Raw genomic sequence first — 14935 nt, 5'->3', positions numbered from 1 at the left:
GTGTGTGTGTGTACACTAGTGATGTCTTAGCCAGGTTAATGCCAGTTTACACCTCAGTTACAGCTGAAGGCACCATTTCTGTAATGGCCCCACTCTGAGACCATTTGTGAATGTGTGTGTATGTTAGAGAGAGAGAGAGATTGATTCTCTGATCTGCTCTGAGCAGCCTGACTGTTCTTCTGACCCTAACATGAACTGCAGACAATGGCCTAATGGAAATGTGGCAAAGGAGAGAGACAGGAATGAACTGAGGAAGGCAGGATAAGGGGAGGCGTGAGAGTGAGACAAAATGGGTGCTGGGAAAGGAGAGAGACAGACGACGACCAGAAGCGACGGAAAAGAAAGAGGAAAGCACTTAAAGAGTGGTATGAAAAGAACAGACCTAATGTTTTTCACACCCAGCTTAAGGCCATCCTCAAGTCATCTACTGTGACAAGGAAGCGATCAGAGGATACAAAGGGAGTGACGCACAGCCACTTGCCCAGAATGAAAAGGGAGGAAAAAAGACAAGAAGACATTTTCGTCTGTCAGCAGGTTACTCCAGCCCCCCCCCTATTGGCAAGCAAGATTTCAATCACACTCTTATGAGCAATGTCAGGAGTGTTTCCATCTTTGCAGTCATTCCTCTCCTCCGTCTGTGTCTTTTGGTCCTATCCTCCTCTGTGGGAGGTGGTAATTGGCAGGGCTGTCTATCTCCTCGGTGCGGGGCTGGAAGCTGTTGCGTTTGAGATGCTGTCATTGTGAGACAGACAGGTTACCGCTGGACCACAAGTGGGAAAGCAAGAACAGCTAAAAAAAAAAAGAAGTAACGTTTGACTGATGGTATGGAGCAAGTTTGAACTGCAGAGGAGTGATTGGTATTTATTCACCAGTCATTCAAATCATCATCAGAGCAGGATGTAAAATAGATCCATTAACTTCTGTGCAACAAGTGGTTCTCCCAGTAGCAGTGGTCCTACACGCTCCACAGCCATCTCTCCCTATGGGATGTAACAAGTGGATCACTTCACTGTGCATGTGCATGTGCAAGTCGACACAGGCAGCAGCATATGGACACGTGTGTGTGTGTGTAGACGTGTGCAGTGTCTGTGTCTACAGGGTTATTTCAGTTACCGCCCAAGCCTTGGAGATGTGAGGTTTAATCAGAAGTTCCACTATGGATTAATCACACTAATTAACCTGACAAAGGGATAAGAGGAGACAGAGCGCTGTGACAGATGTGAAGAGGAAAGTGGAAAAAAAGATGGTTAGCAGAAGAGATAGAGAGAGAACCTGACAAAGAAAAATGAAGAACCAACTGGCGGAGGAAAAAATAGAGCAGAAAATGAATTGTGATGAAATTACTCATCATATGAAGTCCAACCGATTAGTGGCTCCATTTAAAGATGTGTATTTCTATCCAATTACATTACTCGTCTAGGAGAACACATCGGAGCTAATACAGAACAGGAACCGTTGGTGTAATGTTTTTGCTACATGTGCAGATTTGGCTCATAAATCGAATGGACTATCCGGATAGACTTGTATCAGTTACATTTTTTCAAAGTGTACCCTGCTCTTGTTGGCTTCTCTAATATTACCAACCTAAGCTTTCATCAGAAATGTAGTCTGTTTGTGCAAAGACCAATTCAATTACTCCAAAATGACCGAAAGGTTGTTTCTGAAGGGGATGAATCTGCCTTCAAACATTAAAAACAACCTTCTCTTCCATTTTCCTCCGGTTTTCCAGCTCCAACGGTAAATCAGTCTCCTGGGCGCAGACGGAGCGCAGCGGCTCGCGTGGCAACCACCTGTGGCAGCGGCTGTCCTTCCACATCAAGAGGAAGGAGAACAACCAGACCGCCGTCATCAAGCCCTTCTCCAAAACCTCTGAGGAACGCTACTGTGGAAGGGGCGACCTTCCCCCGCACGTTCCCCTGCCCTCCCTCCCCTCCATGTCCTCCATGTCCTCCCATCACGACATCGGACCGGACAAGACCCTGTACGAGCTGTCGGAAGCAGAGGAGCGCTATTCCATCACGTACCGGCCGCAGACGCCCTCGCCGATCAGCACGGTCAGCCAGAGATTAGGGCCGGGTTTAGGGGAGGAGCCTCAGATGTCTGGTGTTCCAGCGTACCCGGGCAGCGTCTGCAGCGGGGGCAGCGGCAGCAGTTGCGGTCCCATCAGCAGCTGCTCTGTCGTCACTGGGAGTGATGGCCGTTTGATCATCGTGGACGATCACCCGGGGGTGGCCCAGAGCTCGCTGATGGATCAGATCAGCTGCGTAGTAAACCGCTTCACCGCCAACATCACCGAGCTCAACAGCATGATGCTCTGCCCCTCTCCCACTCACTCACACACAAACAAGCACACTCCCCCTTCCCCCCAGCCCACCGACCCCTATCTGTTACCCCGTGAAATGCACGCGGCCCCGACCCTCACCACCTATGCTGATGTCCAGCCCCTCCCACCTGTCGAGTCCAGCCAGGGGGGCCGGGGTGGCTGCCTCGTTCACCCTATGCCTCATTCACCTTACCCACTACCGCCTCCTCACCCCCAGGCCTCCCCCTCGCTCTCCCCTATGCGCGGCGGCCTGGTTAGCTGCCTGAGCGGCTCCCCTCTTAGGAGGGCGGAGCTGGAGGAGGAGCTCTTTGCGTTGACTCCTCCTTCGCCCTTCCGTGACTCTCTGGCGTCAAGCAGCAGCCACAGCAGCTCGCGTGGCTCTGAGGCAGACCTCTGTCTCCCACCAGTCCCCTCCCATCCTCCCCCCTCTCCCCCTTCGCCCAGATTTAGCAGACTGACGCTCAGAAACTACAGCCAGAGTTCCTCCTCACTGTGAGGCAGAGGTGACAAGTTGAGAAAATGCATCAGTGAAGAGGAGCGCCCTAAAAACAACGGGTCACGCGGAAGACGAAGAGATTGAAATCCATTTTTCTCCCTACGCGAAAGTCAGAAACCTGACGTGAAGGAGTCATGGAGGGCTGGTTGGTGAACGCACCAAGCTGTGTTTGTGTTTACATGTTCGCAGCGAGATGCAAGCATAAGAAGCTTTTCCCGCGTCGTGTTTTCTTAGTGCTGTCTCTGACAAGTCGGACGCAAAGAACTGCAAAAGCAACCACGGTAACGTTGCAGTGGTTCGGTGTCTATAGAGCCACTAATCATTCTAGAAAGGTCTAGAGCTACGGATCATTTAGGTTTGGGTAGTGGCCTTAAGGTAACATGGCTATACACTAATTAGAAACTGTGAATATGTGTGTGTGTGTGTGTGTGTGTGTTTGTTTCTGTGTGTGCATTGGTATGTTGTGGCTGTATCTTACTTAATGAGAGTTAATGGCAACATGACAGTATTGATGAGGTCATATTCCAAAAACCTGTATGGCCTAAAAAGAGGCAATCATGGCACATACAAATCTGCTTGTACACACACACACACACACACACACAAACACAAACACACACGCACACACACACACACACACGCGCACACACACACACACACACACACACACACACACACACACAGACACACTGTAAGGGAATCACTTTGTAAATAAATGACAGGTTGTGGATTTGTCTTTTGAAGATAAAATCCAAGATGCTTCTGACAAAAGTGCATTGTGTTAACGTACCGGTCTGTATGTTACTCTGAAGAACTTTTATTCAGCCGTTCCCTCCTCATCGTTTTCTTTTCCTCAGCCCCTCGTTCTCTCGCTGCTCTCTTTCATTTCCTCCCTGCCACGGTTTCAGTTTTTTCTACTCTTTCAAGTGTGTGTTCTCTTCAGAAGTTTGAATGTATATTTTCTACATGACTCCTGAAGCAGTCGGGACCAAACCTTTTGTACCTCTCTAATCTGTCTGTGACTTGAGAACGAGGGAGACGAGGGATCAACGACCTGGCCTCGTTTTTTAAATATATAAACAGCCTCGTCATTAGATTTTGTTTCAGGTAGATTATTGGATGAAATCTGACCTCAAAGCTTATTGTTAGAGTGTGACATTTAACAGAGAGTTACGTAAGACTTAGCTGGATCACAGTCGTGACATTTTCTCTTGTCTGTCAGCGGGGCACAAGCGTCGCTCGGTTTCATCAAAGGTGTCCGTTTGAATGGAATTAATTGGAATCACATTCGTCTCTAATGTTAGCCGGTGCATATTGATAGATTCACGCTGGGAGAGAGAGAGAGCCTCCTCGTCTGTCTCAGCCTTGACCAAGGTCCTCTGCCTCACAGGTGCTATGAGCCGTTTAAAGGTCGCCACTCTTTTCACACAAGGAGGGGCTGAACATCAGAAGAAGATCGCAAATCAAAATGGAGCATTGACCCTTCATAACTGTGAAGCTGCTTTCAGACATGCACTGAAATCCACACATTGTCCTCAAAGTTAGTAGAGGACCCTGAGCGCTTTTTCGTCATGTTCTGCCTCCTGCATGATCCACTATGGTACCACTCCTCGCCTGAATCCTGAAAACATTTCCCGTGGTTTAGAAAGCGTCTGATCTGGGTAATCTCCAGTTGTGTTCTTCATATGTGAAAGGCAAACTCCTTTTTACCTTTCCAGAGTTCATGTCTGAAAACGGCTTTAGTCTCACGAAGCCAACCTGGTAGCAGAGACCGATTGACATCCAGTTAGAAGCCTGTCAAAATGGAATCATGGACAGGAACATTATACCCACTTGTCAAACTGGATGAACTTAAAGGAATAATTCCCAGTTAAAACCTGCGTTCTTGCCGAGAGCGAGATGAGACGTCTGCAGCTCTTATATCAGTCAGGAGAATATATCTGGTGTCCGGTCTGGTGGCATGTTATGTAGTGAGCTGTAGAGGAGCTGTTCGGCAGATTGGACCGTGCCAGGCTCATTTTGTCTCCAGTGTTTATGCCAAGCTAACTGGCCACTTGTGTATTGCCAAATATATAACTATTGCTCATCCTAATCCAATACTTCCTGGATTAGGAGAAATGGTGTAAATCAATGTAATCCAGATGGTACCTGCATTTTTCTAAAGGAGACATGGTTTGGTACATATGGAGAGAATAACTGTTGATTATTAGATTAAAAGTCGAAATTCAGTTGCTCAAATTCAATGTCTGTGTAGATCAGTGGTTCCCAAACTAGGGGTAGGGACCCCCAATTGGGCCACGAGACACTGAGGCTACATCGACAGCGTTTTAGTTTTAGTTTGAAAACAGCCTTTTCGATCCGTATCAGTTTTAATCGGCATCCACTCTAACAAGCCTGCACGCAAATATCACGTGACCACTCGCATACACTAGGAATGCCTGTGCCAGTGTGCCCAGCCAGGCATGCATACACTGGAATTTTCACAGATTGCTTGAATAATAGCTTGGTTCCTACATAGTTGTATCATTGTAAAATGCAGGATTTAACTGCACAGCAATTGTCAGCAAAGACAACACAGTCAGCAACGCTTGTAATTCATTATCTATGTTGCGTTCTACGCTGGTAGCAGAGGAAAAAAATACAGATATGCATGTTACAGATTTGTTCTTCTTCTGCTAACTAGCTCAAATACACATCCTTTGTATCCTTCATCCAACTCCAGACATAACAGGGGGTGCAGGTCTCTGGCACCTTGATTTTGCAGGGCACAGGCTGAAAAGTTTGGGAACCGATGGTGTAAACAGACCTGAACTTGAAAACACTAAAGAGCCTCCAACTGACTACTCGACTATTGAAGCTTTAGGTACAAACATATGCCTTTGAATGAAATATTGTACTTATATGTGCCAACACTTGAACAGCATTTGAGAGTACTCAGAGCAGTGCTGGGATATAAAATGTGCCGATGAATGCATTCACTAAGATGCTTTGAGAAATGGGACCTTGGCATCTAGTCACAGAGGAAAACACTCAGCAAAGTACAGTCGAAAACAAACCAAACCAGAAATCTAAAGTTAGAAAGTTGTGATACACAACACCAACTTTTTAGACATTTTTACTCGAGGAGTATTACCTGCAACAAAGACATGGATTGGTAAATGGAACTCAATCAAAGCTAATGGGACTGTTGCTGTCACAATGACAAAATGTTGCCTGTGTGTTATTGTCCATTTTTGGTCCATTTTCAGTGTTGTATTTCTGCTCTACAGTAGCCAGTTAGAACAAACTCAGACAAAGTGATTCTGTAAATAATAAGGGCATGCGAAGACAGTTCTGTTTTGTTTCTGATGAAAGTACATTTATTTACAGGCGAAAAAAAAGGACAAAAAAATATGTTTTTGAACTGTGTTATAACATACAGTACCGATATGTGTTACGACTACAAAAACTGTGTTACCACTCTGAATGTGTGAGTGACCATTCCTATTCAAATGTCTTGTAATTCAACGATATAATAATAATTGATATGAATATGATTCATTGTGCCAAAGGGGTAAGAGAAGGTCTAGTTTACTAGCTTGTGGGTAAATACATGGTTTCATAAAAAAAAGACGAAAAATGTAAATGTGAAACTGTTTCTATCGTTTTTGGATATTTTCATATAATTATTCCACATTTTCCAGTGTTAAAGCAATATTATCCTTATATGTAGAAGGTGCACATCGGAGGGGTCGCTCAAATTATTAGCAACGTCGTTCCTTATTATACTGTAATCACTGGTGGGCAACAAAAAGAAGGATATGGGTAGATGAGAATTTTTTTTTCTAAATCTATATTTAAAAGAAGACATTTATTATCTTCGCATTGCCACGAAGGTGTGATTCCATATTATTGCAGTTGTCTCATTTGTTGTTCAACATTTTCCACCTTTTGATTCTCTGATCTAAACAGTCCGATCTTCTGAAGGCAGGGAAGATAGTAAGAGATGATTTGTGTGCCATTAATTGTTTATATTTTGCTTTTTTTGTAAAGAATTGTACTGCCCAACTATATTTTGTTGGTCTCTGGACCCTAAAGTAAAGATTATGAACTTGGAACTTGTGGATAATTGCACAATCACCATCTTGGATAAATGTACAGAGACTTTATATGATCTGCAAGCATATCTTAAAAGTTTTGTTTGTGTCAATACCTCTACATCTTTTCATTTAAATCTGGGCGGGGACCAGTTGTCAAGAACACAAACCAGTGTTGATGTGGAGACATTTCCGAGGAGGGGCCGGTTTATGTGCTGCTGTCACTGATATTGTTTCTAACGTGCCGGGAGCTTGCTTTGCTGTTTGTTTTCAGACCCTTGGGTGAGAGCCTCGACAGTTGTGTGCTGCCTCTGCAGAAAAAGACGGGATCAGCGTTTGACATCAAATTGCGATCTTATTTTTTATAAGTGCTCAGTTCTGGGACCATCGCAAATTAATATAACACACCATTAACAGAATATAATCATTAGAGAACATAGTCATTAACAGGTGGTTAGAATGATTGAAGGAAAATTGTCAAAAATTGTCAAATTATTACATTAGAGAACCGTAAAAAATATTTACATCAAAGATAATGCAGGTATTATTTACATCTGTCATCCTTAATGTGTAATTGTCCTTGCTTGGAAATGATAATTTTTATAAAGCATGGCTCCACATTTCCGCCCTACCTCAAGGATCACAGAGAGGTACCACTCGTAGGAATCGGGGGTGATCTCTGCTCCTCTTCATACTCCAGCCACAACATGATGACGATTATGATTATTATGATGATGAGTAAAATCGTATGTTCGCCAGGAAGATGATCTCCAGATGATGTCCACCCAAAACACTGTCGGCTCCCTTAGCTCTGTAAATGCACTCTAAAGAATTGGATTGATAATCCCTGTGCTGGAAAAATACTTTTAATCCAGACTTGTTTATCTGCTGATCGCAGGAGCCCAAGGTCATTTATTTTAAACCTTCTGAATGAGAATATGAATACTTTAGACTTTAACCGGTCACTGCAATGGTGGTGTGTCGGTCTCCTGTGCAACTGTTCTCCTGATGTAAACACACCAGCAGCCACCTTGCTGCGATGATCTGGAGGAAAGCATCACTGTCTACTCCCTCCCCCTAATATCTGTGCTGAGGCTGAGGAATCTCTGTAGACGGTTAGATGGATCAACAGATTTTAATATGTAGTGAGACAGAGCCACTGCCACACCTGATTATATTTTTCATTGAACACAAAACACAGAGCTTTGTTTACTGTGTAAACACCACTTTGACAAATGGTCGTGTATATGCTGTCAGGGCAGAAAGCAAAAGGTCTCTTGTGACTGCCTGCGCTAAGAGTCTAATTATTATAAGAGTAAATCATGATGAAAAAACCTCTGAGTGTCATTTGGCAGACTTAGCAGTTTCATACCTTTTTAAACAAGGTATATGAAATAAGTGAATTAAAAGATGTTTAGATGAGAGGTAAGAATTTATATTTTTAATTACACCTAGAGAGGTTGAGTAGGTCAAGGCCAACAAGCTTTCTTCCCTCTTCCTGTCAACCAGGGAATCCATTCACACTCATGTCTGTTCTGGTCTGTCGTCTTTTTCTTCCACACAAATCAGAAAGGAAAGAATGTCGGTATCGATAAAATCCTGAACATGCCCGTCTCTAGAGCTGAATTCATAGTCTTCGCCTCCGTCACTCTGCTGAGGTCAACCCCCTCGGAGTAAATTATATTATTTAAGATTTAGGCCGATTTATGTAAACCAGTATACGTATCAATCGATTGATCATTTCACTGTATTGAGAGTGGCTTATGGTCATTTCCAAATCAACCGATTGTTCTGACTTTATTTAGTAAAAATCTACTTTCAGGAGATGCTAAGGGGCATTTAGACTTTAAATGGCGGCGCCCTCCTATCACAAGATACAGCACATATCACTGTCCCTGAGAATTAAACTTGACGACGCAGGGGGTGACGACTAGATGTCTTAAAAGTCATCAACAGTATTTTTGTAGGTTTCGTCCAAAGCTTCTGATTTGAATGTTGTGTTTTTTCTATAACCGAGTAAAGGGCATGTGTGTTTTTAATATGTGGCGGTTTCCTAAGCCAATAGAGTAAAACAACAGGTTTTAGGTCGGTATAGGTCGTATGGTGCAGAGGAGATTGTGTTGTGTGATAAGAAGTTATAGATTCTGTATTATATTGATCATAAGTAAGAGAGGAGATTGTATAATTATATATTTGCCGTCAGGCCTAATGGGGCAGTTGATTCACTTATTAACTTATAATTAAGCAGGTGAATGTGGGATGTTTCTGTTTTACAAAAAGATCGGGCAGGCTGGAGAATGTTCAGTATTGTGTATTGATGGTTTGTGAAATATATCGAGATGAACGTGTTTCATTTAGTGAGAGAATGAAACCAAACTGAGCTGTGATATTACACTACATGACACACAGTTATCCCTGCAGGGGACCATGGATCTCTAAGAAACCAATCTTGTTTGTATTTACATATTCCTCATATGTACATCATCCTGTTTGAATCAGAGCCGTGGCCACAAACATTATTAATACCCCTGCTTTAAATTCAGATGAGGTTCTCTCAGTAGAGTTTTTGACAGTAGAGCGATAGAGATATGAATAATGCCGTCGATTGAGGTCTACATCCTCACAGCTCACTTGAGATAATTCAGACGATCGCGTTTTATAACAAGATTCCGTTGTTGTGAAATTTAACAAGCTCGTAAACAAATGTGGCGTTTGTTTCACCCATTTTCAACGAAGGCAGCTCATCTGCATATAAATGAAGGCCCTGTGCTGTGCTCTTATCTCTTTACAAACCCAGACCAATCAAAAGTTTCATTCAGCTCAGCTCATTAAAGCAGATACTTTGGGCTTCGTGATAAAATGGAAAATGATGAAGAGTTTGCATAAACATAATTAGGGTGTAGAATGTGATATATAAATATGTATTTCTCTTTAATCGTTTAGATGTATTTATATAGCGCAGGCAGGAAATGACCATTACTCAAATTAAAATGTATGAATCATTTATTTAGGCTTATCGACCGCAGAGTATCCCCGGTTATCCTCCAGCTGTGCTTTATCAGTGTGTTCTTAGCACAAGCTCCTCCACTCAGTGCCAACTTTCTGTTATTATATTTATTTATTTCAGATGCTGCTGCATTTATTTTTTTAGTGGGGTTGGATAAACACAACAAAGAAGATTCAGCTATAGGATCCTCTGTGGTGAAAAATGTAAATTATATATGTATATTTTCATAAGCTGTCTAACAGTGCCATATAAATATGATGAAGATTACTTAAATATATCGTTTTCTTAAGGACGCTTTGTAGTGTTTATCCACCCTGAATTATTTTGTAATAAACCGGACTTTTTCTTTTCATTTTTTAAGCCTTTGCTGTTTTGTTTTCCTGACGTTCAGAACCGTAGAATGTTATTTGATGCTACATATTAGTGTGATAATGGAAGGTGATTTTATATTTGGATATTTGATTGTCTACTAAATATTTTTACTCAGCTTTGTACAGTGTGAAATGTGAGAATATATGGTTGTCGCTGTTTGGAAAATCTAATGTTTTTAAGTGACTTTTAGCTGCGGGTGGGAGGTTGTAGATGTCTCATTCAGGCAGATTTTCGACCACCAACTACTATCAAATAAGCTTGAGGCCAGCCTTGGTGATTAGAAACTAAAAAAGGTTTGATATAATGTAATTGCTTTCCAATTGTGCTGGGATCCAAATTGTTTGTGGCCGACACCGGGGATATTGCTCAAAGGCCTTTCAGAGGCTCCCAACAAACCTGGCAGTGAGAGCGAGAGCAAATTTTGGCCAAACAGAGTTCTTCTCATCTCCCAATTAATGAATCTTCATCTCCTCGCTCCAAATAGGCCCAGGGTGATGCCCACAAAGGGCACTTCTCTGGCCGATCAGGAACTGTAAGCTGAAAGTAATAAGATGCTCCCTGTGCTTTTCACATAACAAGTGTTTTTTTCTTAGTCATGGACAGGTGGACGTGCTTGGCAGTAGGACTGGCAAAAAGAAAATGCAAAAATGTAGATTCAAATAGTTTGTGTTCTGTCATCGTGTGCCTCCAATTCCTCCTGCGCTGCATCTCAGACTTTTTTTCCCCCCATTGTGGCTTAAGTGGCAGGAAGTGATAAACTAATACGAGCCACTCTGCAGAAAGTGGAGGTGCATTAATAAGATCTGCGAAGAACCGCAAGCTTCCGGAAACTTGTGCAAATAGGAAAAAACAGTGAGCACTACTTAACGTTCGACAGGCATGAGATGGCTCTTGTGTTGTAAGTGCGTACTTGGTAAGGGAAACGCATGAGTTCAATCCTTTGCTGAGCACTCCTCTCTGCAGAAACCCAACACCACTAAGAAAGAGGTAGGTCAGATGACTAAAAATGGAAAATGAACAGTCACAAGGTTTTCATCAGCTCTAAACTTACAGCTCTTCACCATGACACGGTTCTCTTCATGTTTTCTTTCTCACTGGGATGTTTCAAGGAGCCTCTGGTCATTGTGACCACCAGACAGCAGGGCTGTGGGGGGAAACATGTGTTTTTCCATTGATACATCATTGTGTAAGTGTACTACAAAGTACATTTCAATCATTGTTGAAATCACTATTAAAAAACACTATGATCTTCTTGTCTTTTCTGTTTTTGTAGTAAATCATTGATAAATGGCAACTATTTTAATATAAGGTGTATGTATATGTCATCAATCCATCTCTACCTGTGCCAGACAGACTTTTTTTTAACTTAAAAACAACTTCTCAAGTAATTCATACAAACTTGTATGTATAAATATTTACAAATCTACCACAGAGTGTAGTTTGGAATGTTTATTGCAGCAGAAGAACCTAGTTAGAGTTTGTCCTCTATGCTCCGACTCCATCACATCACCAATAATGGGGAGTGATGAGCAAATATCTTTAACCCCCCCCTGTCAGTGCGTAATGGTGCATGCTGGGTGGGTGGAGGGGCGGATTTGACAGGCAGCATCACTGACGCAGGGCAGCAGAGGAATTGAAGGGAGTGATGAGAAAACTTTGCAGCTTTAATAGACTGCCAAATTGAGAGGGTGTGTATTATGAGGCGCGTGGAGAGTGAGTGTGATTAGAGCAGCAAAGCTCAAGTGGAGTGAACTGGCTTGCCAGCGTTGCTACATTTAATTATTTCATTCCTAAAAGGTGACATCAATGCTGGATATTGATCTAAACATATTCAAGAAACACAAGCAAGTCCATTTGCCTATGTATAACTCCTGAAGATACCATGACCCGGATGACTGAGGATCTTCACAGATACATAAACCTTATAATGTTTAGGTCTCGAACTACCCATCCATAATCTATACCGGTTATCCTTTGCCGGAGCCAGTCACAGCTGACATTGGGCGAGGTTCCACTCCGAAAAGATATTTACAGAGACAAAAACTCATCAATGTCGTTGGACCCACAGAGACATGGGGACGCACTCACCACTGCGCCACCATGTTGTGCTGGTGTGGAGTCTTTATTCTGGTCTCCATGATTTTTAGAGCATGCAGTAGCCGGACAAACCCCCATTTTTTGAGCACAGCAGGAAGTTGAATCCACTCAGCAGAAGCTCCTCGACAGCACCTTGACAGCTCCTGTAATATCTGCTCCCTCTTCCATCTCCTTCCTTGTCACAGGAACATGGCAGCCATGACGCAGTGACAACAGCTGATGAATGGTTCCCAGAAAAACATTTCATCCGTTTAACCGAAGGCGCACAGGTCAATACAATGAAATTACCCTTCTCCTTTATTCTCTCCGCCTATCTCCTCTCGCTCCCCCAATTCATTTACCCTTTTTCTCTCTCTATTTTGCTCGGCTCTATCATCCTTTCTTTCTTCATCTCTCGACACAGATATCTCCAAATTGTTGCACATGACCTGCTGCTGAAAAGATTGGAAATAATGAAAATGTCATGGGAGGAATACAATAAGGAAGGAAAAACAATCGTGTAGAAATTGGTTTGTTGTCAGAGTGGAGATATGCTCATGTAAAAAATCCAATATCACATTCATCAGTTCTGCTGCGTCACTGGTGGATTCATTCAAGTACAAGCACAGTCACCTCTGCAGGTTTGAACAACTTCTTTTAATGGCTGATTATTGTGGGACAATTGATATAATATCATAAACAGCTTGTATCATTGTGTAGTATGATATTTACATTTGGTATCATAACACAATAGCTGATATATTATGTTATAATTTGTCAATACAGCTTCAGCCATAGACTGTACAACGATGGACGACACCTGACATGCAAAGAAACATACAAACTCAGATGTTAGATATCATGCTATAGCAGTCACTCAAGATGCCTCTCATTTTCTCTCCTGTAGTTTCATGTGCTCAGATTTTGAACTGTGCCATGAGAAAATCAATGAGAGTAAAATCGAACATAGTGTAATATAGTGCTAAATAATACAACATTGATTGTCAGAACTTGACAACAAACATACATAGTGTTTCTTCCTATGCTAACAGCTAGCTGTAGGTTCACTGTGTCAGCCTCTGTATGTACAGTCTGCGTGGGCAAGGGGTGTCAAGGCAGCATGAGGTTAACAGTGGATGTCAGGCTCTGCATGCGCGTGCATGGACATATACATTTGCCGCGTGCATATGCTTGGCATGTGTGGGCACCAGCATGTGTGTGAGGAAGGTGAAAACGTATCATTGTACAGCGCTCGCTTCTGTTTGTGTGTAGGTGTATACGCGGCCGTATGGCTAAAGGGTAACTGACCATGAAGCCACTTCAGAGGACTTCATTTACATGTGAAGGGTGTAACATGAATACCACAAGGCTGGAGTGGCCAACCCCACTTTGTGATGGAGTGGCTCCACCCACACCCCCAACCTAATGAAGCGCTTCTCTTGCTTCCTTTTTTAGGGCTGATTAATGTCAGTAACAAAGCACAGAATAAAGGCGGCAGCGGTAAAACTGTTGAGCTATTTGTTTAAGCAGTGGAGTGCACCTATAAATCAGGTGATGTTGCCAAAAATGTTGTTTTAGTCGGAGAGTAGTTTTCACAGGTATAGATTACATTTCATGGATGAAATGAAATAATAACAAATGAAACAACACAGGTCTGGAATATGGAGGGTGATGGCAAGGGAACAACTGACCGAGAGAAAAAAGGAGAGAAACCTGTGGCAGGGAGCGAGGGAACCGAAGGTCACAGTTTTAATTTCCTGCCAGCGGAAGCGAGAACAATATCAAGATGGAAACACAAGTTTCAATGAGTCACTCTTAGTGGGAACTCAGTCAGTTCAGGCTGTTAACATTCATAACATCATTCCTCCATCTCTGCTCTCTGCTCCTCCAGTTTGGGTAATTGCATATGCACACACACATGCACACACACATGCATGCTTACAGACATAAAATGCAGTAACACGTGCACACACTAATGTACACATGCACTCACTTCCACACAAACACGGTGTAATGGCACTAATGAGAGCGCATGACTAATACATCTTCAGTCCCTTCTTCAGATGAGTGCTTATTATGGTCTGTAAAGGAGATGAGTCAGTCCATGTCATGGTTGCTATGGTGATTAAAGCCTCCAGCACTTATCTTAAGAGCCTGCTGGCTAAAAAAAGCGATTTAACCCCTTTAACAACACACCTATCAAGATGCAATCAAACACACATACAAAGGGACACTTAACACCCTGGCCTCCCTAAGGAGGGAAGTGGACATAAAATTCCTCCCACAAGTATTATTAGAGAACAGCAACATTATGTATACAATTTGAAAAAAACAAAAAGTAAACAGACTCAAAGAGTGGAAAAGGATATGTACAGTATTTATGGAAGGTAATGGAGAGGGTCACTTATCGGGCCTCGGTACATTCAAACACTCAGATCAGCTCTGGTTGATCATGAGCTCTTTGGGAAGTTTGGTCTTTCTGGCTCCTCACACAGGACATGACAGACCCTGTTCATGTTTCAGATTTGGGTACATGACCGAAGACTTAAAAGAAAAATCCAACTAACCTGTCAAAACAACTTTTA

General features: G+C 42.7%; 1 protein-coding gene across 1 annotated transcript in view; it reads left to right on the top strand.

The window, feature by feature from the left end:
• The window catches only part of grm5b (glutamate receptor, metabotropic 5b), a 58491-nt gene extending 46993 nt beyond the window's left edge, over positions 1-11498 (top strand). Inside the window, exon 18 of the mRNA XM_062386609.1 lies at positions 1730-11498. Within this exon, the coding sequence (XP_062242593.1) occupies positions 1730-2819 (1090 nt within the window). The 3' untranslated portion in view covers positions 2820-11498. The remainder of the gene's footprint in view (positions 1-1729) is intronic.
• Positions 11499-14935: the final 3437 nt, after the last annotated feature.

This window comes from Platichthys flesus, chromosome 4 (genome assembly GCF_949316205.1).
Source record: "Platichthys flesus chromosome 4, fPlaFle2.1, whole genome shotgun sequence".
NCBI classification, from domain to species: domain Eukaryota; kingdom Metazoa; phylum Chordata; class Actinopteri; order Pleuronectiformes; family Pleuronectidae; genus Platichthys; species Platichthys flesus.
Note: the sequence above shows the minus strand (reverse complement) of the source record. Positions and strands in the feature narration are given on the sequence as shown.